This window comes from Cornus florida, unplaced genomic scaffold, assembly GCF_030987335.1.
Source record: "Cornus florida cultivar Cherokee Brave unplaced genomic scaffold, ASM3098733v1 CherokeeBrave_3.0.0_Hap2_Chr04, whole genome shotgun sequence".
NCBI classification, from domain to species: Eukaryota; Viridiplantae; Streptophyta; class Magnoliopsida; order Cornales; family Cornaceae; genus Cornus; species Cornus florida.
The window spans coordinates 84,421,670-84,446,433 of record NW_026775574.1 but is presented as its reverse complement, the minus strand read 5'-3'; the positions used below and the strand labels follow the sequence as shown (position 1 = coordinate 84,446,433).

Genomic DNA, 24,764 nt, shown 5'->3' with positions numbered 1-24,764 from the left:
CAGATTATTATCGAGTTTCCTAAATTTCCTGTATTTAGTAAACTCAAGCATTGGAGTTGAGAATTTTTGCTAATGATGATGATAGCCTTATTATTTTTACTCCCCTAATAGAGGCGTGCCCTTTCTTATGTAAATTTGTGTTGCAGGTAATAAGTCTTACTTTTCAACCTGTTTTGTGATGTTTATTGCTTCGTAATTGAATTTTCAAATGTTGATTCAATAGGACTTCGGCTTAAAAGCATCCAATTATTCCAAGTAATTGTTTCTTTATGGCTATTACAAAATCACGCTATTACTAGTAATAGGAAAAATGTTCTTACAGTGTTTAGCTTGCTCTATTCTCCTGGTTGCTCAAGTTTTTTTAAAATGAATACCTATCATTATGTTTCCCATTTTGATTTAACATTTATTGGCTAAGTTTTACATGGTTGTTTAATATGATACACATCCTAGGCGTGCCCTTTGTTCTGATCATTGTTAATCCATCTTATGTCATTCCTTGAGCTTGTATAAAGCACCGCATGACTCCATTCCTCCTTGTTACAGCTTACATGGACCTGCTCCCATGTGCAAAGAAAATGGCAAGGGGTTAAATTTTGGCCCCATCATTACCTTAAGGAGGTGGAATTTATTGGGTTCGTTGGGCGGATAATTGATGTTGAGCTTGCCATGTATTTAATTAAGGGTGCTGCCAAGCTTGAGAAGATTACTTTTGATTCTCGCAATCCGTCTCTTATAGGAACCCCATGGGAGTTTACGGAGACCAAGCTGAAAAAAATAGCTAGAAAGCGTGCCGAAAAGTTTCGAACCAAACTTCCAGCTGAAGTAGTTTTGGTTATCCTATAATTACATGTTTGTAAAGCCTATTGCTTCTACATACTTCTCTTTTAAATTTATTTGATTGTTCAGATAATATCTTGATCTTATATAGAGAAATTGAAATTTTTATGAGTTCACTTTTTCTATGTAGGGTGGGAAAAGTGCTAATGACTGCTAAACCTTTGACTATATCACTTATAGCCCCCTGAATGATCGTGTATCTAGTATATGCATTGCATCCTGCCAATTGCTATATTGCCCCAAGCTAAACAGAGCTTTGAATTTTGCTTTACAGATTTACCAATTAAAATAAAATGGTGTCCTGTCCTTGTGTTCAAAAATTTTGAAGCTGTACCTAAAAACATGGTCTTTGCTGAAACAACTATTTTTTAAGTTAAGTTTGGTAAATAATAAGCTAACTATACAATATAAAAAAAGTAAATACTACGTAAATAAAAAGAGCAAGTCCACTAAAAATACAACATGGCACATCACAAGCTACAATCCCCCAGTTGCAAGAGAGCAAGGAAGGAGTGAACTTGAAAACTAGTTCAACCTTTATAAGGTAGAGGCCGGATCCTCTGCTACTCGTCCCAGTCACATTGGAAAACCTATTCCTTGACTATTTTAACCTTACTTTTCTAAATGAAAATAAACAAGCAAAAAAATTACAGTATTGGTTAACTTAATATCCAAGTCATATGGTGAGAGAATGAAAGTCTAGAAATAAATTTTGAGGCCCGGAGCCCATAATAAATATTTGTTTTTAATAATTAATTATATGAAGTACTTATATATATATATATTTTTATTTCACATGTAAAAGCTTGCTCAAATGTTAGATGATTGGGCTCGTCCCAACAAGTCTTGAAAATTCATTCCCAACTTGCCAATTCATACACACAATTGAGAGGGACGATCTCATCAACAAATCATATGACTTCGGTTAGTATCACGTTGTTCTGTTTCCTTTGCAAGTTTTATAATATTCTTAATGGTTCATACATTTGTAGTGTAGTAGGGATTGCAGTAAATGGCATTTAGATCCATAGTATTAAGAACGTGGAGTGGTCTTATATGATCGAGAGACTCATAAAATTAAGTATCTTGGTTTTCGAATTGGGCTAATTACTTTCATAAATTATTAGATAATTCTGAACCATTGATATTTGATAAATCAGCTAAAAACAAACTCTCATATTGAGAAAATGATACCACAAGAAAAGAATGTATTAATATATTACAAAAAATTGTCATTGAATTAGTCTACCAAATATCAAATAGATCTAGATCATTTAATAATTTATCCGTGAAGATGAGATGGCCACATAGATTCAGTTGAAAAGTAAAATTAGTATAAATAAGTTAAGTATTAGTTCTACTTAATAATTTAAAATTTTAAATCCCATCACCAAGCACCCTCCGCTGCCATGCCAAACCGTCATCAAATTTAAATGGAAGATGAAATGAGTACGACGAAATGAGTTACAGTATTTTTTTTTTTTTTTTGTCTCTTTTTTTAAAACTAAAGTAACATAATAATTTAAATAAATTATATTGTAGGATCTTATCCCCATTTTATTTAGAACCTAGAAGGATAAAAAATTACATAATTATAAATTTACATAATTGCATAATTATAACCCAAGGAGTATTTTTTTAGATCTATTATCTTATTTAATATATATATATATATAAGCAATTTAAGTAAACTAAAAAAATGTCAAAAAAAATAAAATACACTCATTCTAATTAAATGTATCTAAAAAATTGATATTCCTATTATTCACTTCACTTTAATTTTTCACGTTTTTACTGTTAATATTTGTCTAACCAAAACAAAACAAAACGATAAATTTAAAAGTTAAATAAAAATATAGCATTAGTTAACAAATGGGGAATAGTTATTTTAGATAAATATGATAATAAATAATGTTACCACCATTCCCCCACGTCACCAGCCCATTTTGTGACGTCTATCTTTTGTGTAGGGTCGGTGGCAAAATATTTTTATCAGGTTGCTATGTATACCTTTTTCACCGATTTCTGGAGATATCTCGATGTTGCTTTGCCAAGTTCAGTCAACCTGAGCCGCCATTCCTACATGAAATAGATTTTGAAACTTCTTATTTATATCTCCTCTCTTGTGATTCATGTATGTGTTCCGGTGAAAAGGGAAAATTACATCCCAGACTAAATATAAAGTCTTGCTATTTTATCATTTTATTTATTGGTTAATAGTTGCATTTAAAATGATATAATATATCAAGAGTTGTAGTCTAGTGTATTTTCTTACCTTTTAAGATAGAAGGTTGAGGATTGAAATCTCTATGGGGGCAAATTGGATGTGTTAGTATGTTTCTTGGGGGATAGGATAAATAAAATGATTGAACATTAAAAGAAAAGTTACATTTCCCTTCTTTAATCAAACCCTAATTTTTTTCTTCAAAATTCTTTCATGTTTTTTTTTTCTTCTTCTCAAAATTCTTCTTTTTGCACTTAGGTGTGGTGTATGTATGTAACATTTTTTCTCTACTTCAAGTTAGTTACTCTAATATTTTTGTGAATAATGATATATTATTTTAATCTTGATTAATGCACTGTTATAGTAGTTTTATTTTTGAATTATTGTATTCTTGCGGTGTTACTTGTCATGTTAGGAAACAAGAAATAAAAATTTAGCACGCTCAATATGCTTCTCTTGAAATAGATTATTGGCTCCGTCACTGTTATGCTTCTCTTGAAATAGATTATTTGTTATGTCACTACCACGTGAGCTTAGAAAAAGTGACTGTCAAAAAGTAATAATGTCAATTTACGGTATCGTATAAGTGGATAGGTAGGAGTGTCTTTTATTTACTTTACTAAAACTATGAGGAGGTAATTATTAAAAAATAGATGAATTTTTTGTATTTGTATTTGAGTGTCTGGAACAAATCACAAAGATGTCACTGTTTACCTAAATCAAAATGGGTAATTTACACAAACTACTTATATGATTTGTCATAATTATAAGGATCTTCTCTCCTGTTTTACTCTAACCACCCTTAATTTTAGAAAAAATCTACACGAACCTTCTTTCTGTTAGAGTCAATGACAGTCAACGACGAAAATTGATGACGTCATCTACTATTCTTACTAAAATTCCTAAAATACCCTTATCCCTACTAATTGTGTATATACATATATATATATATATATATATATATATATATACACACACACACACACTTTGCATCCAATTCGACGGTGCCGTAAATTCCCCACCTGAGATTGGATCATAAAATGGCTGTGGAGAATGAACTTGTTGACATCAAGCCCTTTTTGAGCCTGTAGATTCTACAGGGGGTATGAGCCTGTAGAATTTTCATTTGGCAGTGGCTGGAAAGTTGAATCAGTAAGTCTTTGATTGCTTTGTGTGCCAGTTATTGATCATGTAGCATTTTTAACTATTAAGTTTGAAATGTACTTAAGTGCACTAGTGACTCTTTCTAAACCTTTTAACTGCATCATTGAATCATCGAAGTATTGTGGTAGTTATATCTTTTCATCTGATTCTGGAATGTAGCATGTCTTGGACATTGTTACTGTTGTTCATGATAAAAAGGACCTTCTTTTTTTCATCCTTATTTAAATGCAATGAGGAATCCATTATACTCTAGTTTAATGATTGGCGGTGAGCTCAAGGACAGTGCATGTACTAATATAAATTGTTAAAAATTTGTTTTGTGGATTCACTATTGAATAGGAAATAGTTATCTGCGTTCTATTATTGGATTTTGAGTCTGTTTTGTGAGAGTATGGCATGCATTATATTATTGGATTTTGAGTTTGTTTTGTGAGAGTATGACATGCATTTTGATTTTCCCAAACTTCTGCAACCATCTCCACATTTATTACAAAATGATAGATATGCCAATTGCTTATTAGCAGCCAAATATTATTTAGAGATCAAAATTTGATGTATGACTTGCTGTAACACTATATCAGATTATCAGCTACAACACTTAAATGCTAAAAATAATTCAACTATGTTAAAGATCCAATGAAGGAATGTACTTTTATGTTTGTAATAAGTTTTGATCTCAGTAACATAGATTGACGTGACTTCCATTCATTTATATACTTCTGTTTTGTGTTTCATAATCAACAAAAATGGTTCTTGAGAACTTGTGATACTGCCTTACAAAAACATTGAGGTCTGGGCAATTGCTAATCTCGGTTAATGTACCAGGATGAACACTTGCTGAAACACTATATCAGATTATGCCAATTGCTTATCAGTGGCCAAATATTATTTAGAGATCAATATTTGATGCCTGACTTGCTGAATCAGATATTATATATTATTATTTTTTTTAAATCTGCTTTTCTGTTTGTTTAGTTTTGATCTCAGTAACATACATTAATGTGACTTCCATTCAATTATATACTTTGTTCTGTGTTTTATAATCAACAAAAACGATTCCTGAGAACTTATGATACCTTAAAAAACATTGAGGTCTAGGCAAATGCTCATCTCAGTTAATGTGCATGGGGCATAAACCAAAATATATCAGCATATTAAGTTGTGATTTTATTCCTTATGTCCCATTTTCTTTTTCTAGAAAGCAGGTGGACCCGAGTCACCTTTTCATTTGTTCCAACATATGCATAGAGTTCGTTAAAAGAGTATTTCAATGTGGAATATGATGCATTCCTGTCTGAGTTCTTGCTGATTTTATAAGATATTAGCTTGCTATGTCGCACGCGCATCTCTCTCTCTCTCACACACACATATATATATGAACTGCACAGTCGGCCATTATACTGTAGCACATAAATTGAAGTTGGATTCGGACTTGTTCATTCAGTAACACGAGCTAAACTTGAGTAGACTCGTAATTGTACATGGTTTAACCCATAAAAGTACAAGTTTGGGCCAGCTCACATTATGGCCCAAAGAGTTGATAATTCACTAGTCCATTATTCCTACTTACATCGTTTCGTTGGTAAGACCGAAAGAGTTGACCCACGTTAATAAGATTTCATCAGAGCCATTAGATTTTGATACATCTCAACCGTTAGAATCTCTCCCTCTCCCTCTCCCTCTCCCTCTAGGATCGTAAAGTCAAGCATTGCCTAATCTTGAGGATTAAGTTTCCTAATCCTAGTCAGAAACAGAGAAAAGGAAAGTAAAAATCTATTTATTACCTTCCAAGTTCGTACTAATCTCACATGTATATAAAATTGCTCTCTTTTTCTCTTTCTGAAAATACAGCAATCAATCTTTATGAATGTGCATGTTTGTTTTCTGGACAAAATTTCTCTTTTTCTCTCTGACAAACAATTGGAAAATCAAATCCAATGGAGAAAACCATCAGACACACTCCAATATTTGCTGAAGACGCAAGGTAAAAATTTACAATTTTTTTTTTTTTTTTTTTTTTTTTTCTTATGTATATGTATATGTATATGTATGTTTATATTTATTTTATTTTCAGAAGAAGAATTTTTGTTACGAAAATTGAGCATTACCGTGCTGTTTCTGTTATCATCCTTTCTCAATAAATATTTATATTTTATTTTTTTATTTTTTATTTTTACATTTAATTGAAATAGTGAGAAGGTAGATAAAGGAGGGTTGTGTTTGGAGGATCACATTAATGGACTTCCTGATGTTGTCCTTGTTTCAATATTGTCACTCTTGACAATGAAAGAAGCTGCAAGAACTAGTGTGCTTTCAAAGAAATGGAGGTATTTGTGGACTCACATTACTGTTTTGCACTTTGATGCCCCACATCTTATAGATGGAATTCTACTGGAAGATAAGGAACTTAAAGTAGAAAGACTTTTGTATTTGAGTTGGGTTAATCAAGTCTTGAAATCGAACAACAGTCCAAGTGTGGATGAATTTAGAGTTCATTTTGATCTTGATGAAAGTTGTAGCCTTGATATTGACAATTGGGTTAACTTTGCAATAGAAAAGAGAGTTAAAAGGCTCGAGTTAGAATTGTCAGAAATTTGGAGAACCTCGGAGGGTTACAGTTTTCCAGACACGGGCTATATTACAAGTCACCTGCACTCATTGTCTCTTGGGTTTACTTGCTGGAACTCCCTAACCGATCTCCGGCTGGCACATGTGAATATAACTGGACAAGTTCTTGAGTACTTCTTAAGTAACTGTACATTTTTGGAACAATTGTCTGTGCAAAACTCTGACCTTCTGGTAAATTTGAAAGTTCCTAATACATCGCTGAAATTGAAGCGATTGGAGATTATTTACTGCTTCGATGTGGAAAATATTGAGATTTTTGCAATGAATCTCATGTCATTTAAATACTTCGGACCAAAAATAAACCAGCCATTTAAGAATGTCCCGTGGCCTGTTGAAATGTATATCGGGGGTGAATATAGCAAAGAACTACTTTATAACTTTTTGGAATTTTCAAGCTATCTTTCTCAGCTAGAGAGCCTTACATTGGATGTTACGATGATGCACTTGATCTCCATCCATGACTTTGTAAGTTTAACTAATTAATTTTATCTCTTCCCTTTCATTTTTACTTTATTCTTTTTTTAACATAATTATAAATGTGTGCTGATTTACTTTTCTTTTATTTGGTTTATTCAGTTTATTATCGACGAGTTTCCAAAATTTCCTGTATTTCATAAGCTCAAGCAACTGAAGTTGAAAATTGATGATTCTTATGATGAAAGCCTTGTTATTTTTACTCCCCTAATAGAGGCGTGTCCTTTCTTGTGTAAATTTGTGTTGGAGGTAATAAGTCTTACTTTTCAACCTGCTTTGTGATGTTTATTACTTCATAATTGAATTTTCAAATGTTGATTCAATAGGACTTCGGCTTAAAAGCTTTCAATTATTCCAAGTAATTGCTTCTTTTTATGTCTATTACAAAATCACACTGTTACTAGTAATAGGAAAAATGTTCTTACAGTGTTTAGCTTGCTCTATTCTCCTGGTTGCTCAAGTTTTTTTAAAATGAATACCTATCATTATGTTTCCCATTTTGATTTAACATTTATTGCCTAAGAGTTTTACATGGTTGTTTAATATGATACACATCCTAGGATTGCTTTGTTCTCATCATTGTGAATCCATCTTATGTCATTCCTAAAGCACCCCATGACTCCATTCCTCCTTGTTACAGCTTACATGGATCGGCTCCAATGTGCATAGAAAATGGCAAGGGGTTAAATTTTGGCCCCATCAGTACCTTAAGGAGGTGGAATTTATTGGGTTCGTTGGGCAGATGATTGATACTGAGCTTGCCATGTATTTAATTAAGGGTGCTGTCAAGCTTGAGAAGATTACTTTTGATTCTCGCAATCCATCTCTTATAGGAACCCCATGGGAGTTTATGGAGACCAAGCGGAGAAAAAAAGCCAGAAAACGTGCCGAGAAGTTTCGAACCAAACTTCCTGCTAAAGTAGCTTTGGTTATCCTATAATTGCATGTTTGTAAAACCTATTGCTTCTACTACTTCTCTTTTAAATTTATTTGATATTATGTAGTATTGGATAGTTGAATGTTGGGCAAAAGGCTTGATTTGATATTATATATGGGATAGTTTATTGTTTGGGAAAAGGCTTATAGTAGGTATTTGTTACAAGATGATGTAGATATATATAATAGTAATAATGGGTTGTGTAGAAAAATTTAAAAAATTTTGACTTTCTATGTAAGGCGGTATAAATGCTAATGAGTACAAAACCTTTGACCATACAGTATCACTTATAGCCCATTTCACCATCATATTAACTCGTTCATATTCGTGCTTTTTAATAATTTTGGATAAACCATATTCAAAATGGTTTAAAATAAAATAAGTAATTTTTAACCACTTAATTTGAATGTCAAAATGAGTCTAATATGATTACCCATAATAGATACACAACACATATCTATTCTATATTACACTCAATTCATTTCTCTTTTTAAAATTAAATCACTATTAGAGCTGCAAGTTGGGTTGGCCCAACCTAACTCAGTCCCAACCCAACCTCAACCCAAAATCGGGTTGGGTTGAGCAGGCTAAATATTTTGGACTGGTTTCACGAGAATAGATATATATATATATATAGTCCTAATCTCTTACTCCCCATGGAGTAAGAAAAATAATTCATACTTTCTATATAGACTGTTAGATTAAATCTAACGGTCATTTCACAAACCCACCTATAGCCTTTTCTTTTAACACAAAACAACTCTCACCATATTTTTAGTTTCTATAATTAATTTTACCATTACCACCTACTGTAACAATAAAAGGTAATTATCAAAATAAAAATAGAAACCTTTGAAAAAAAATTAATTCCCGTATATTTTACTAATAAATTTGTTTTTATTTAGATGTTTATATCTTTCGGCTTTCACCTCTATTTTTCACGATTATGTCAAACAAAGAAGAATTACAAGAGAATTGATAGGAATTAGGCGGTAATCGCAGGCTAAGGCTCTTCTTTATTTATTTTGTTTTGAAAAAGTAAATTTGTTTTCCCTTTAAATCTTTAAGTTATGTGTGGCTCCTTATTCTAATTATTATTCTTCAACCTCCTTTGCCCAGTTTTATAAATCACTAATTCAATACATAAAGTAAAAATCTTGTTGCATTAATTTTAATTGATTCAAATATAATTTTAATCCAGAGCAAGCGTTTATTTTTCTTTGTTTTCCTAATACACCTCTTGCATTCAAACTATCTCAAGCAATTCTAGACCCTTAACAAAAACCGTAGTCACTCACCTTAATACTTCTAATTGATAGGTTTGCTTGCTGATTTTCAGAAAAAAATAAATAAATAAATAAATTAGAGGGACCTTTGACAATGATAATTGACATGGTGTACATATCTCGAACATCATATCTTTTCAAATGTTTCTATTTTCATTTTGATAATTATTTTTTATTGTTACAGTAAGTGGTAATGGCAAAATTAATTATAGAAACTAAAAATATGGTGAGAGTGGTTTTGTATTAAAAGGAAAGGCCGTAGGTAAGTTTGTAAAATGACCCTTAGATTTAATCTAACGGTTTATATAGAAAGTGTGGATTATTTTTCTTACTACATGGGAAGTAAGAGATCAGGACTCATATATATATATTTACAAATATACAAATTACATTTTCATTTTCCAAGTTTGTAAACATCAAAATTTTTATTTTTTAAACATCAAAATTTTGGGCGGGTCGGACGGGTTTCACGTGTCAAAATTTATTTATTTATTTTCAAATCTGCAAATTACATTTTCCTTTTCCATGTTTATAAATATCAAAGTTTTTAAGAAAAATTTATTTTTAAAATATCAATATTTTGGGTGGGATTCAAGAAAAAATATATATATTTTTTGGGCCGGTCGGTCGGGTTTCACAGGTCAATTTTTTTGTTTTTTTTTTTTTTTAAATATGCAAATTACATTTTCTTTTCCATGTTTGTAAACATCAAAGTTTATAAGAAAATTTTATTTTTAAAACATCAATATTTTGAGCGGGTTGGTCGGGTTTCACGGGTCAATTTTTTTTTTTTTTCCCAAATATGCAAATTATATTTTCCTTTTCCATGTTTGTAAACATCAAAGTTTTTAAGAAAATTTTATTTTTAAAATATCAATATTTTGGGCGAGACGGGTCAATATATATATATTTTTTCAAATATGCAAATTACATTTTCCCATGTTTGAATATGGATCTTGACCCATATTTGACCCGTCCATTTTCAACCCAACCCAAACCTGGCCCAACCCGCCCATTTGCCACCCTTAATAATAGGGCTGTAACTTGGGCGGATTAATCCACACCCAACCTAGAATTTTGAAATTTGAGCTTTAAATTCACGAGTTGGGCTCATGTTCAAGTTGGGTTTTGTCAAAACCCAGACATGTTCGGGTTGGGCTCGGGTTTAACCCGAACCCAACCCAAAATAAAAAATATTTTATTTTTTTTCTCCTTTCTCTCTCCTCTCTCTTCTTTCTCTTTCTCCCTGCCACCATCCCCTCTGCTGCCACCTCCAGCGGCGGCCAAGTTTATAGATCTAGTATCCACAAGAGTTTCAAGTTTTCAATCTCAAACGGGATCAAGCCAGAAAATTGATCCACCGCCGCCGCCGTCACTTTCAAAAATTAAAACAAAACCTATACATATAAGTTAGCAGTTGCAAAGAGAGGGGGGGGGGGGGGGGGAGCTTGAGAGTTGAGAGACAGTGGCTGAAGCTTGCGAACGACGAACCCGAACTGGAACAGCGGGCGATGGAAACTAAAAGATACGAGTTTTGATTTTTTGAACAATCTGCAATGATATGCCGATATGGGTTTTAATACAGGTAATAGGTTTTGAGCTTTTGATTCTTAGATAAATTGAAATATATGGGTTTTGAACTTTTGATTCTTGCAGATTTTGTAGTTTGCAATTACAGAGAGAGAGAGAGAGAGAGAGAGAGAGGACAAGTTCAGGGTTGAGACCAGGGATAGAAAATGGAGGCGATTGGGGAGGCTGAAATGATTTGCCCTAAAAATATTTTGTTTTTTTTAATAATAATATAATAAAATTATATAATCAAATATATATAATAAATTAAAAAAACTCAACCCGTCAACCCAACTCGCCCAAAAAATTCGGTTCGGGTAATGACCATAAACCATATTGGATACAATTCGGAATGACCCAACTCAACCCGATTTTGGGTTGAGGTTGGGTTGAGATTGGGTTAGGTTGGGCCAGCCCAACTTGCAGCTAGAAGACCTAGGAATAACGGAGAAAAATTGTCTCCGGACACCCTTTGCTGATGTGGCATGGGAGACATGACACGTATGTGCATAAAGTATTGTATGTATCTAATAGTCTCATATGTATCTGTACAAGACATCTGTATACACACAATCTTAAACTCGCTCTACGCCGACGGTGATCTTTCTCAGTCCGACGTAATAGTATACTGAAAATGCCCGTTTCTCGGCGACCACTGGATTTTTAAAGAACGGGGTGTAGCTGACATTGTCGGTCCTGTGGCCGGAATCTGACTCGCCGTCCAACACGAGCAAGCTGCTTTCACCGCTGTCGTCGAATTGGTGCGAGAGAAGGCAATAAGAGAACTTTCTGAGACCGAGTTGACTCGGCAGCGAGGCAGAGCCACGGCCGAACCCGGAAATTCCGGCGGGTTGACGGGAAGAGAAGAGAGAACAGCCGACGACGACGAAGTTGACGGGAAGAGAAGGAACAATTTTTGCAGAGGTAACTTTGAGTACATGGAAACCAATTGAAATCAGAAAAGGGATGGTTTGGGGTGGTGTGCCAAAGCTGAGTGAAATGGAGTAGCCTCCAATTGCTATATTGCCCCAAGCTAAACAGAGCTTTGAATTTTGCTTTACAGATTTACCAATTAAAATAAAATGGTGTCCTGTCCTTGTGTTCAAAAATTTTGAAGCTGTACCTAAAACATGGTCTTTGCTGAAACAACTATTTTTTAAGTTAAGTTTGGTAAATAATAAGCTAACTATACAATATAAAAAAAGTAAATACTACGTAAATAAAAAGAGCAAGTCCACTAAAAATACAACATGGCACATCACAAGCTACAATCCCCCAGTTGCAAGAGAGCAAGGAAGGAGTGAACTTGAAAACTAGTTCAACCTTTATAAGGTAGAGGCCGGATCCTCTGCTACTCGTCCCAGTCACATTGGAAAACCTATTCCTTGACTATTTTAACCTTACTTTTCTAAATGAAAATAAACAAGCAAAAAAATTACAGTATTGGTTAACTTAATATCCAAGTCATATGGTGAGAGAATGAAAGTCTAGAAATAAATTTTGAGGCCCGGAGCCCATAATAAATATTTGTTTTTAATAATTAATTATATGAAGTACTTATATATATATATATTTTTATTTCACATGTAAAAGCTTGCTCAAATGTTAGATGATTGGGCTCGTCCCAACAAGTCTTGAAAATTCATTCCCAACTTGCCAATTCATACACACAATTGAGAGGGACGATCTCATCAACAAATCATATGACTTCGGTTAGTATCACGTTGTTCTGTTTCCTTTGCAAGTTTTATAATATTCTTAATGGTTCATACATTTGTAGTGTAGTAGGGATTGCAGTAAATGGCATTTAGATCCATAGTATTAAGAACGTGGAGTGGTCTTATATGATCGAGAGACTCATAAAATTAAGTATCTTGGTTTTCGAATTGGGCTAATTACTTTCATAAATTATTAGATAATTCTGAACCATTGATATTTGATAAATCAGCTAAAAACAAACTCTCATATTGAGAAAATGATACCACAAGAAAAGAATGTATTAATATATTACAAAAAATTGTCATTGAATTAGTCTACCAAATATCAAATAGATCTAGATCATTTAATAATTTATCCGTGAAGATGAGATGGCCACATAGATTCAGTTGAAAAGTAAAATTAGTATAAATAAGTTAAGTATTAGTTCTACTTAATAATTTAAAATTTTAAATCCCATCACCAAGCACCCTCCGCTGCCATGCCAAACCGTCATCAAATTTAAATGGAAGATGAAATGAGTACGACGAAATGAGTTACAGTATTTTTTTTTTTTTTTTGTCTCTTTTTTTAAAACTAAAGTAACATAATAATTTAAATAAATTATATTGTAGGATCTTATCCCCATTTTATTTAGAACCTAGAAGGATAAAAAATTACATAATTATAAATTTACATAATTGCATAATTATAACCCAAGGAGTATTTTTTTAGATCTATTATCTTATTTAATATATATATATATATATAAGCAATTTAAGTAAACTAAAAAAATGTCAAAAAAAATAAAATACACTCATTCTAATTAAATGTATCTAAAAAATTGATATTCCTATTATTCACTTCACTTTAATTTTTCACGTTTTTACTGTTAATATTTGTCTAACCAAAACAAAACAAAACGATAAATTTAAAAGTTAAATAAAAATATAGCATTAGTTAACAAATGGGGAATAGTTATTTTAGATAAATATGATAATAAATAATGTTACCACCATTCCCCCACGTCACCAGCCCATTTTGTGACGTCTATCTTTTGTGTAGGGTCGGTGGCAAAATATTTTTATCAGGTTGCTATGTATACCTTTTTCACCGATTTCTGGAGATATCTCGATGTTGCTTTGCCAAGTTCAGTCAACCTGAGCCGCCATTCCTACATGAAATAGATTTTGAAACTTCTTATTTATATCTCCTCTCTTGTGATTCATGTATGTGTTCCGGTGAAAAGGGAAAATTACATCCCAGACTAAATATAAAGTCTTGCTATTTTATCATTTTATTTATTGGTTAATAGTTGCATTTAAAATGATATAATATATCAAGAGTTGTAGTCTAGTGTACTTTCTTACCTTTTAAGATAGAAGGTTGAGGATTGAAATCTCTATGGGGGCAAATTGGATGTGTTAGTATGTTTCTTGGGGGATAGGATAAATAAAATGATTGAACATTAAAAGAAAAGTTACATTTCCCTTCTTTAATCAAACCCTAATTTTTTTCTTCAAAATTCTTTCATGTTTTTTTTTTCTTCTTCTCAAAATTCTTCTTTTTGCACTTAGGTGTGGTGTATGTATGTAACATTTTTTCTCTACTTCAAGTTAGTTACTCTAATATTTTTGTGAATAATGATATATTATTTTAATCTTGATTAATGCACTGTTATAGTAGTTTTATTTTTGAATTATTGTATTCTTGCGGTGTTACTTGTCATGTTAGGAAACAAGAAATAAAAATTTAGCACGCTCAATATGCTTCTCTTGAAATAGATTATTGGCTCCGTCACTGTTATGCTTCTCTTGAAATAGATTATTTGTTATGTCACTACCACGTGAGCTTAGAAAAAGTGACTGTCAAAAAGTAATAATGTCAATTTACGATATCGTATAAGTGGATAGGTAGGAGTGTCTTTTATTTACTTTACTAAAACTATGAGGAGGTAATTATTAAAAAATAGATGAATTTTTTGTATTTGTATTTGAGTGTCTGGAACAAATCACAAAGATGTCACTGTTTACCTAAATCAAAATGGGTAATTTACACAAACTACTTATATGATTTGTCATAATTATAAGGATCTTCTCTCCTGTTTTACTCTAACCACCCTTAATTTTAGAAAAAATCTACACGAACCTTCTTTCTGTTAGAGTCAATGACAGTCAACGACGAAAATTGATGACGTCATCTACTATTCTTACTAAAATTCCTAAAATACCCTTATCCCTACTAATTGTGTATATACATATATATATATATATATATATATATATATACACACACACACACACTTTGCATCCAATTCGACGGTGCCGTAAATTCCCCACCTGAGATTGGATCATAAAATGGCTGTGGAGAATGAACTTGTTGACATCAAGCCCTTTTTGAGCCTGTAGATTCTACAGGGGGTATGAGCCTGTAGAATTTTCATTTGGCAGTGGCTGGAAAGTTGAATCAGTAAGTCTTTGATTGCTTTGTGTGCCAGTTATTGATCATGTAGCATTTTTAACTATTAAGTTTGAAATGTACTTAAGTGCACTAGTGACTCTTTCTAAACCTTTTAACTGCATCATTGAATCATCGAAGTATTGTGGTAGTTATATCTTTTCATCTGATTCTGGAATGTAGCATGTCTTGGACATTGTTACTGTTGTTCATGATAAAAAGGACCTTCTTTTTTTCATCCTTATTTAAATGCAATGAGGAATCCATTATACTCTAGTTTAATGATTGGCGGTGAGCTCAAGGACAGTGCATGTACTAATATAAATTGTTAAAAATTTGTTTTGTGGATTCACTATTGAATAGGAAATAGTTATCTGCGTTCTATTATTGGATTTTGAGTCTGTTTTGTGAGAGTATGGCATGCATTATATTATTGGATTTTGAGTTTGTTTTGTGAGAGTATGACATGCATTTTGATTTTCCCAAACTTCTGCAACCATCTCCACATTTATTACAAAATGATAGATATGCCAATTGCTTATTAGCAGCCAAATATTATTTAGAGATCAAAATTTGATGTATGACTTGCTGTAACACTATATCAGATTATCAGCTACAACACTTAAATGCTAAAAATAATTCAACTATGTTAAAGATCCAATGAAGGAATGTACTTTTATGTTTGTAATAAGTTTTGATCTCAGTAACATAGATTGACGTGACTTCCATTCATTTATATACTTCTGTTTTGTGTTTCATAATCAACAAAAATGGTTCTTGAGAACTTGTGATACTGCCTTACAAAAACATTGAGGTCTGGGCAATTGCTAATCTCGGTTAATGTACCAGGATGAACACTTGCTGAAACACTATATCAGATTATGCCAATTGCTTATCAGTGGCCAAATATTATTTAGAGATCAATATTTGATGCCTGACTTGCTGAATCAGATATTATATATTATTATTTTTTTTAAATCTGCTTTTCTGTTTGTTTAGTTTTGATCTCAGTAACATACATTAATGTGACTTCCATTCAATTATATACTTTGTTCTGTGTTTTATAATCAACAAAAACGATTCCTGAGAACTTATGATACCTTAAAAAACATTGAGGTCTAGGCAAATGCTCATCTCAGTTAATGTGCATGGGGCATAAACCAAAATATATCAGCATATTAAGTTGTGATTTTATTCCTTATGTCCCATATTCTTTTTCTAGAAAGCAGGTGGACCCGAGTCACCTTTTCATTTGTTCCAACATATGCATAGAGTTCGTTAAAAGAGTATTTCAATGTGGAATATGATGCATTCCTGTCTGAGTTCTTGCTGATTTTATAAGATATTAGCTTGCTATGTCGCACGCGCATCTCTCTCTCTCTCACACACACATATATATATGAACTGCACAGTCGGCCATTATACTGTAGCACATAAATTGAAGTTGGATTCGGACTTGTTCATTCAGTAACACGAGCTAAACTTGAGTAGACTCGTAATTGTACATGGTTTAACCCATAAAAGTACAAGTTTGGGCCAGCTCACATTATGGCCCAAAGAGTTGATAATTCACTAGTCCATTATTCCTACTTACATCGTTTCGTTGGTAAGACCGAAAGAGTTGACCCACGTTAATAAGATTTCATCAGAGCCATTAGATTTTGATACATCTCAACCGTTAGAATCTCTCCCTCTCCCTCTCCCTCTCCCTCTAGGATCGTAAAGTCAAGCATTGCCTAATCTTGAGGATTAAGTTTCCTAATCCTAGTCAGAAACAGAGAAAAGGAAAGTAAAAATCTATTTATTACCTTCCAAGTTCGTACTAATCTCACATGTATATAAAATTGCTCTCTTTTTCTCTTTCTGAAAATACAGCAATCAATCTTTATGAATGTGCATGTTTGTTTTCTGGACAAAATTTCTCTTTTTCTCTCTGACAAACAATTGGAAAATCAAATCCAATGGAGAAAACCATCAGACACACTCCAATATTTGCTGAAGACGCAAGGTAAAAATTTACAATTTTTTTTTTTTTTTTTTTTTTTCTTATGTATATGTATATGTATATGTATGTTTATATTTATTTTATTTTCAGAAGAAGAATTTTTGTTACGAAAATTGAGCATTACCGTGCTGTTTCTGTTATCATCCTTTCTCAATAAATATTTATATTTTATTTTTTTATTTTTTATTTTTACATTTAATTGAAATAGTGAGAAGGTAGATAAAGGAGGGTTGTGTTTGGAGGATCACATTAATGGACTTCCTGATGTTGTCCTTGTTTCAATATTGTCACTCTTGACAATGAAAGAAGCTGCAAGAACTAGTGTGCTTTCAAAGAAATGGAGGTATTTGTGGACTCACATTACTGTTTTGCACTTTGATGCCCCACATCTTATAGATGGAATTCTACTGGAAGATAAGGAACTTAAAGTAGAAAGACTTTTGTATTTGAGTTGGGTTAATCAAGTCTTGAAATCGAACAACAGTCCAAGTGTGGATGAATTTAGAGTTCATTTTGATCTTGATGAAAGTTGTAGCCTTGATATTGACAATTGGGTTAACTTTGCAATAGAAAAGAGAGTTAAAAGGCTCGAGTTAGAATTGTCAGAAATTTGGAGAACCTCGGAGGGTTACAGTTTTCCAGACACGGGCTATATTACAAGTCACCTGCACTCATTGTCTCTTGGGTTTACTTGCTGGAACTCCCTAACCGATCTCCGGCTGGCACATGTGAATATAACTGGACAAGTTCTTGAGTACTTCTTAAGTAACTGTACATTTTTGGAACAATTGTCTGTGCAAAACTCTGACCTTCTGGTAAATTTGAAAGTTCCTAATACATCGCTGAAATTGAAGCGATTGGAGATTATTTACTGCTTCGATGTGGAAAATATTGAGATTTTTGCAATGAATCTCATGTCATTTAAATACTTCGGACCAAAAATAAACCAGCCATTTAAGAATGTCCCGTGGCCTGTTGAAATGTATATCGGGGGTGAATATAGCAAAGAACTACTTTATAACTTTTTGGAATTTTCAAGCTATCTCTCTCAGCTAGAGAGCCTTACATTGGATGTTACGATGATGCACTTGATCTCCATCCATGACTTTGTAAGTTTAACTAATTAATTTTATCTCTTCCCTTTCATTTTTACTTTATTCTTTTTTTAACATAATTATAAATGTGTGCTGATTTACTTTTCTTTTATTTGGTTTATTCAGTTTATTATCGACGAGTTTCCAAAATTTCCTGTATTTCATAAGCTCAAGCAACTGAAGTTGAAAATTGATGATTCTTATGATGAAAGCCTTGTTATTTTTACTCCCCTAATAGAGGCGTGTCCTTTCTTGTGTAAATTTGTGTTGGAGGTAATAAGTCTTACTTTTCAACCTGCTTTGTGATGTTTATTACTTCATAATTGAATTTTCAAATGTTGATTCAATAGGACTTCGGCTTAAAAGCTTTCAATTATTCCAAGTAATTGCTTCTTTTTATGTCTATTACAAAATCACACTGTTACTAGTAATAGGAAAAATGTTCTTACAGTGTTTAGCTTGCTCTATTCTCCTGGTTGCTCAAGTTTTTTTAAAATGAATACCTATCATTATGTTTCCCATTTTGATTTAACATTTATTGCCTAAGAGTTTTACATGGTTGTTTAATATGATACACATCCTAGGATTGCTTTGTTCTCATCATTGTGAATCCATCTTATGTCATTCCTAAAGCACCCCATGACTCCATTCCTCCTTGTTACAGCTTACATGGATCGGCTCCAATGTGCATAGAAAATGGCAAGGGGTTAAATTTTGGCCCCATCAGTACCTTAAGGAGGTGGAATTTATTGGGTTCGTTGGGCAGATGATTGATACTGAGCTTGCCATGTATTTAATTAAGGGTGCTGTCAAGCTTGAGAAGATTACTTTTGATTCTCGCAATCCATCTCTTATAGGAACCCCATGGGAGTTTATGGAGACCAAGCGGAGAAAAAAAGCCAGAAAACGTGCCGAGAAGTTTCGAACCAAACTTCCTGCTAAAGTAGCTTTGGTTATCCTATAATTGCATGTTTGTAAAACCTATTGCTTCTACTACTTCTCTTTTAAATTTATTTGATATTATGTAGTATTGGATAGTTGAATGTTGGGCAAAAGGCTTGATTTGATATTATATATGGGATAGTTTATTGTTTGGGAAAAGGCTTATAGTAGGTATTTGTTACAAGATGATGTAGATATATATAATAGTAATAATGGGTTGTGTAGAAAAATTTAAAAAATTTTGACTTTCTATGTAAGGCGGTATAAATGCTAATGAGTACAAAACCTTTGACCATACAGTATCACTTATAGCCCATTTCACCATCATATTAACTCGTTCATATTCGTGCTTTTTAATAATTTTGGATAAACCATATTCAAAATGGTTTAAAATAAAATAAGTAATTTTTAACCACTTAATTTGAATGTCAAAATGAGTCTAATATGATTACCCATAATAGATACACAACACATATCTATTCTATATTACACTCAATTCATTTCTCTTTTTAAAATTAAATCACTATTAGAGCTGCAAGTTGGGTTGGCCCAACCTAACTCAGTCCCAACCCAACCTCAACCCAAAATCGGGTTGGGTTGAGCAGGCTAAATATTTTGGACTGGTTTCACGAGAATAGATATATATATATATATAGTCCTAATCTCTTACTCCCCATGGAGTAAGAAAAATAATCCATACTTTCTATATAGACTGTTAGATTAAATCTAACGGTCATTTCACAAACCCACCTATAGCCTTTTCTTTTAACACAAAACAACTCTCACCATATTTTTAGTTTCTATAATTAATTTTACCATTACCACCTACTGTAACAATAAAAGGTAATTATCAAAATAAAAATAGAAACCTTTGAAAAAAAATTAATTCCCGTATATTTTACTAATAAATTTGTTTTTATTTAGATGTTTATATCTTTCGGCTTTCACCTCTATTTTTCACGATTATGTCAAACAAAGAAGAATTACAAGAGAATTGATAGGAATTAGGCGGTAATCGCAGGCTAAGGCTCTTCTTTATTTATTTTGTTTTGAAAAAGTAAATTTGTTTTCCCTTTAAATCTTTAAGTTATGTGTGGCTCCTTATTCTAATTATTATTCTTCAACCTCCTTTGCCCAGTTTTATAAATCACTAATTCAATACATAAAGTAAAAATCTTGTTGCATTAATTTTAATTGATTCAAATATAATTTTAATCCAGAGCAAGCGTTTATTTTTCTTTGTTTTCCTAATACACCTCTTGCATTCAAACTATCTCAAGCAATTCTAGACCCTTAACAAAAACCGTAGTCACTCACCTTAATACTTCTAATTGATAGGTTTGCTTGCTGATTTTCAGAAAAAAATAAATAAATAAATAAATTAGAGGGACCTTTGACAATGATAATTGACATGGTGTACATATCTCGAACATCATATCTTTTCAAATGTTTCTATTTTCATTTTGATAATTATTTTTTATTGTTACAGTAAGTGGTAATGGCAAAATTAATTATAGAAACTAAAAATATGGTGAGAGTGGTTTTGTATTAAAAGGAAAGGCCGTAGGTAAGTTTGTAAAATGACCCTTAGATTTAATCTAACGGTTTATATAGAAAGTGTGGATTATTTTTCTTACTACATGGGAAGTAAGAGATCAGGACTCATATATATATATTTACAAATATACAAATTACATTTTCATTTTCCAAGTTTGTAAACATCAAAATTTTTATTTTTTAAACATCAAAATTTTGGGCGGGTCGGTCGGGTTTCACGTGTCAAAATTTATTTATTTATTTTCAAATCTGCAAATTACATTTTCCTTTTCTATGTTTATAAATATCAAAGTTTTTAAGAAAAATTTATTTTTAAAATATCAATATTTTGGGTGGGATTCAAGAAAAAATATATATATTTTTTGGGCCGGTCGGTCGGGTTTCACAGGTCAATTTTTTTGTTTTTTTTTTTTTTTAAATATGCAAATTACATTTTCTTTTCCATGTTTGTAAACATCAAAGTTTATAAGAAAATTTTATTTTTAAAACATCAATATTTTGAGCGGGTTGGTCGGGTTTCACGGGTCAATTTTTTTTTTTTTTCCCAAATATGCAAATTATATTTTCCTTTTCCATGTTTGTAAACATCAAAGTTTTTAAGAAAATTTTATTTTTAAAATATCAATATTTTGGGCGGGACGGGTCAATATATATATATTTTTTCAAATATGCAAATTACATTTTCCCATGTTTGAATATGGATCTTGACCCATATTTGACCCGTCCATTTTCAACCCAACCCAAACCTGGCCCAACCCGCCCATTTGCCACCCTTAATAATAGGGCTGTAACTTGGGCGGATTAATCCACACCCAACCTAGAATTTTGAAATTTGAGCTTTAAATTCACGAGTTGGGCTCATGTTCAAGTTGGGTTTTGTCAAAACCCAGACATGTTCGGGTTGGGCTCGGGCTTAACCCGAACCCAACCCAAAATAAAAAATATTTTATTTTTTTTCTCCTTTCTCTCTCCTCTCTCTTCTTTCTCTTTCTCCCTGCCACCATCCCCTCTGCTGCCACCTCCAGCGGCGGCCAAGTTTATAGATCTAGTATCCACAAGAGTTTCAAGTTTTCAATCTCAAACGGGATCAAGCCAGAAAATTGATCCACCGCCGCCGCCGTCACTTTCAAAAATTAAAACAAAACCTATACATATAAGTTAGCAGTTGCAAAGAGAGGGGGGGGGGGAGCTTGAGAGTTGAGAGACAGTGGCTGAAGCTTGCGAACGACGAACCCGAACTGGAACAGCGGGCGATGGAAACTAAAAGATACGAGTTTTGATTTTTTGAACAATCTGCAATGATATGCCGATATGGGTTTTAATACAGGTAATAGGTTTTGAGCTTTTGATTCTTAGATAAATTGAAATATATGGGTTTTGAACTTTTGATTCTTGCAGATTTTGTAGTTTGCAATTACAGAGAGAGAGAGAGAGAGAGAGAGAGGACAAGTTCAGGGTTGAGACCAGGGATAGAAAATGGAGGCGATTGGGGAGGCTGAAATGATTTGCCCTAAAAATATTTTGTTTTTTTTAATAATAATATAATAAAATTATATAATCAAATATATATAATAAATTAAAAAAACTCAACCCGTCAACCCAACTCGCCCAAAAAATTCGGTTCGGGTAATGACCATAAACCATATTGGATACAATTCGGAATGACCCAACTCAACCCGATTTTGGGTTGAGGTTGGGTTGAGATTGGGTTAGGTTGGGCCAGCCCAACTTGCAGCTAGAAGACCTAGGAATAACGGAGAAAAATTGTCTCCGGACACCCTTTGCTGATGTGGCATGGGAGACATGACACGTATGTGCATAAAGTATTGTATGTATCTAATAGTCTCATATGTATCTGTACAAGACATCTGTATACACACAATCTTAAACTCGCTCTACGCCGACGGTGATCTTTCTCAGTCCGACGTAATAGTATACTGAAAATGCCCGTTTCTCGGCGACCACTGGATTTTTAAAGAACGGGGTGTAGCTGACATTGTCGGTCCTGTGGCCGGAATCTGACTCGCCGTCCAACACGAGCAAGCTGCTTTCACCGCTGTCGTCGAATTGGTGCGAGAGAAGGCAATAAGAGAACTTTCTGAGACCGAGTTGACTCGGCAGCGAGGCAGAGCCACGGCCGAACCCGGAAATTCCGGCGGGTTGACGGGAAGAGAAGAGAGAACAGCCGACGACGACGAAGTTGACGGGAAGAGAAGGAACAATTTTTGCAGAGGTAACTTTGAGTACATGGAAACCAATTGAAATCAGAAAAGGGATGGTTTGGGGTGGTGTGCCAAAGCTGAGTGAAATGGAGTAGCCTCCAATTGCTATATTGCCCCAAGCTAAACAGAGCTTTGAATTTTGCTTTACAGATTTACCAATTAAAATAAAATGGTGTCCTGTCCTTGTGTTCAAAAATTTTGAAGCTGTACCTAAAACATGGTCTTTGCTGAAACAACTATTTTTTAAGTTAAGTTTGGTAAATAATAAGCTAACTATACAATATAAAAAAAGTAAATACTACGTAAATAAAAAGAGCAAGTCCACTAAAAATACAACATGGCACATCACAAGCTACAATCCCCCAGTTGCAAGAGAGCAAGGAAGGAGTGAACTTGAAAACTAGTTCAACCTTTATAAGGTAGAGGCCGGATCCTCTGCTACTCGTCCCAGTCACATTGGAAAACCTATTCCTTGACTATTTTAACCTTACTTTTCTAAATGAAAATAAACAAGCAAAAAAATTACAGTATTGGTTAACTTAATATCCAAGTCATATGGTGAGAGAATGAAAGTCTAGAAATAAATTTTGAGGCCCGGAGCCCATAATAAATATTTGTTTTTAATAATTAATTATATTTAGTACTTATATATATATATATTTTTATTTCACATGTAAAAGCTTGCTCAAATGTTAGATGATTGGGCTCGTCCCAACAAGTCTTGAAAATTCATTCCCAACTTGCCAATTCATACACACAATTGAGAGGGACGATCTCATCAACAAATCATATGACTTCGGTTAGTATCACGTTGTTCTGTTTCCTTTGCAAGTTTTATAATATTCTTAATGGTTCATACATTTGTAGTGTAGTAGGGATTGCAGTAAATGGCATTTAGATCCATAGTATTAAGAACGTGGAGTGGTCTTATATGATCGAGAGACTCATAAAATTAAGTATCTTGGTTTTCGAATTGGGCTAATTACTTTCATAAATTATTAGATAATTCTGAACCATTGATATTTGATAAATCAGCTAAAAACAAACTCTCATATTGAGAAAATGATACCACAAGAAAAGAATGTATTAATATATTACAAAAAATTGTCATTGAATTAGTCTACCAAATATCAAATAGATCTAGATCATTTAATAATTTATCCGTGAAGATGAGATGGCCACATAGATTCAGTTGAAAAGTAAAATTAGTATAAATAAGTTAAGTATTAGTTCTACTTAATAATTTAAAATTTTAAATCCCATCACCAAGCACCCTCCGCTGCCATGCCAAACCGTCATCAAATTTAAATGGAAGATGAAATGAGTACGACGAAATGAGTTACAGTATTTTTTTTTTTTTTTTTGTCTCTTTTTTTAAAACTAAAGTAACATAATAATTTAAATAAATTATATTGTAGGATCTTATCCCCATTTTATTTAGAACCTAGAAGGATAAAAAATTACATAATTATAAATTTACATAATTGCATAATTATAACCCAAGGAGTATTTTTTTAGATCTATTATCTTATTTAATATATATATATATATAAGCAATTTAAGTAAACTAAAAAAATGTCAAAAAAAATAAAATACACTCATTCTAATTAAATGTATCTAAAAAATTGATATTCCTATTATTCACTTCACTTTAATTTTTCACGTTTTTA

General features: G+C 32.6%; 2 protein-coding genes across 2 annotated transcripts; both read left to right on the top strand.

Annotated features, from left to right (window-relative positions):
- Positions 1-6,165: 6,165 nt before the first annotated feature.
- Positions 6,166-8,270, top strand: LOC132305248 (F-box/FBD/LRR-repeat protein At1g16930-like). Its single transcript, XM_059802921.1, has 4 exons — positions 6,166-6,212; positions 6,421-7,321; positions 7,433-7,579; positions 7,971-8,270. The coding sequence occupies exons 1-4, from the start codon at positions 6,166-6,168 to the stop codon at positions 8,268-8,270; spliced, it is 1,395 nt and encodes a 464-aa protein (XP_059658904.1).
- Positions 8,271-17,235: 8,965 nt separating this feature from the next.
- LOC132305247 (F-box/FBD/LRR-repeat protein At1g16930-like) lies at positions 17,236-19,337 on the top strand. Its single transcript, XM_059802920.1, has 4 exons — positions 17,236-17,282; positions 17,488-18,388; positions 18,500-18,646; positions 19,038-19,337. The coding sequence occupies exons 1-4, from the start codon at positions 17,236-17,238 to the stop codon at positions 19,335-19,337; spliced, it is 1,395 nt and encodes a 464-aa protein (XP_059658903.1).
- Positions 19,338-24,764: the final 5,427 nt, after the last annotated feature.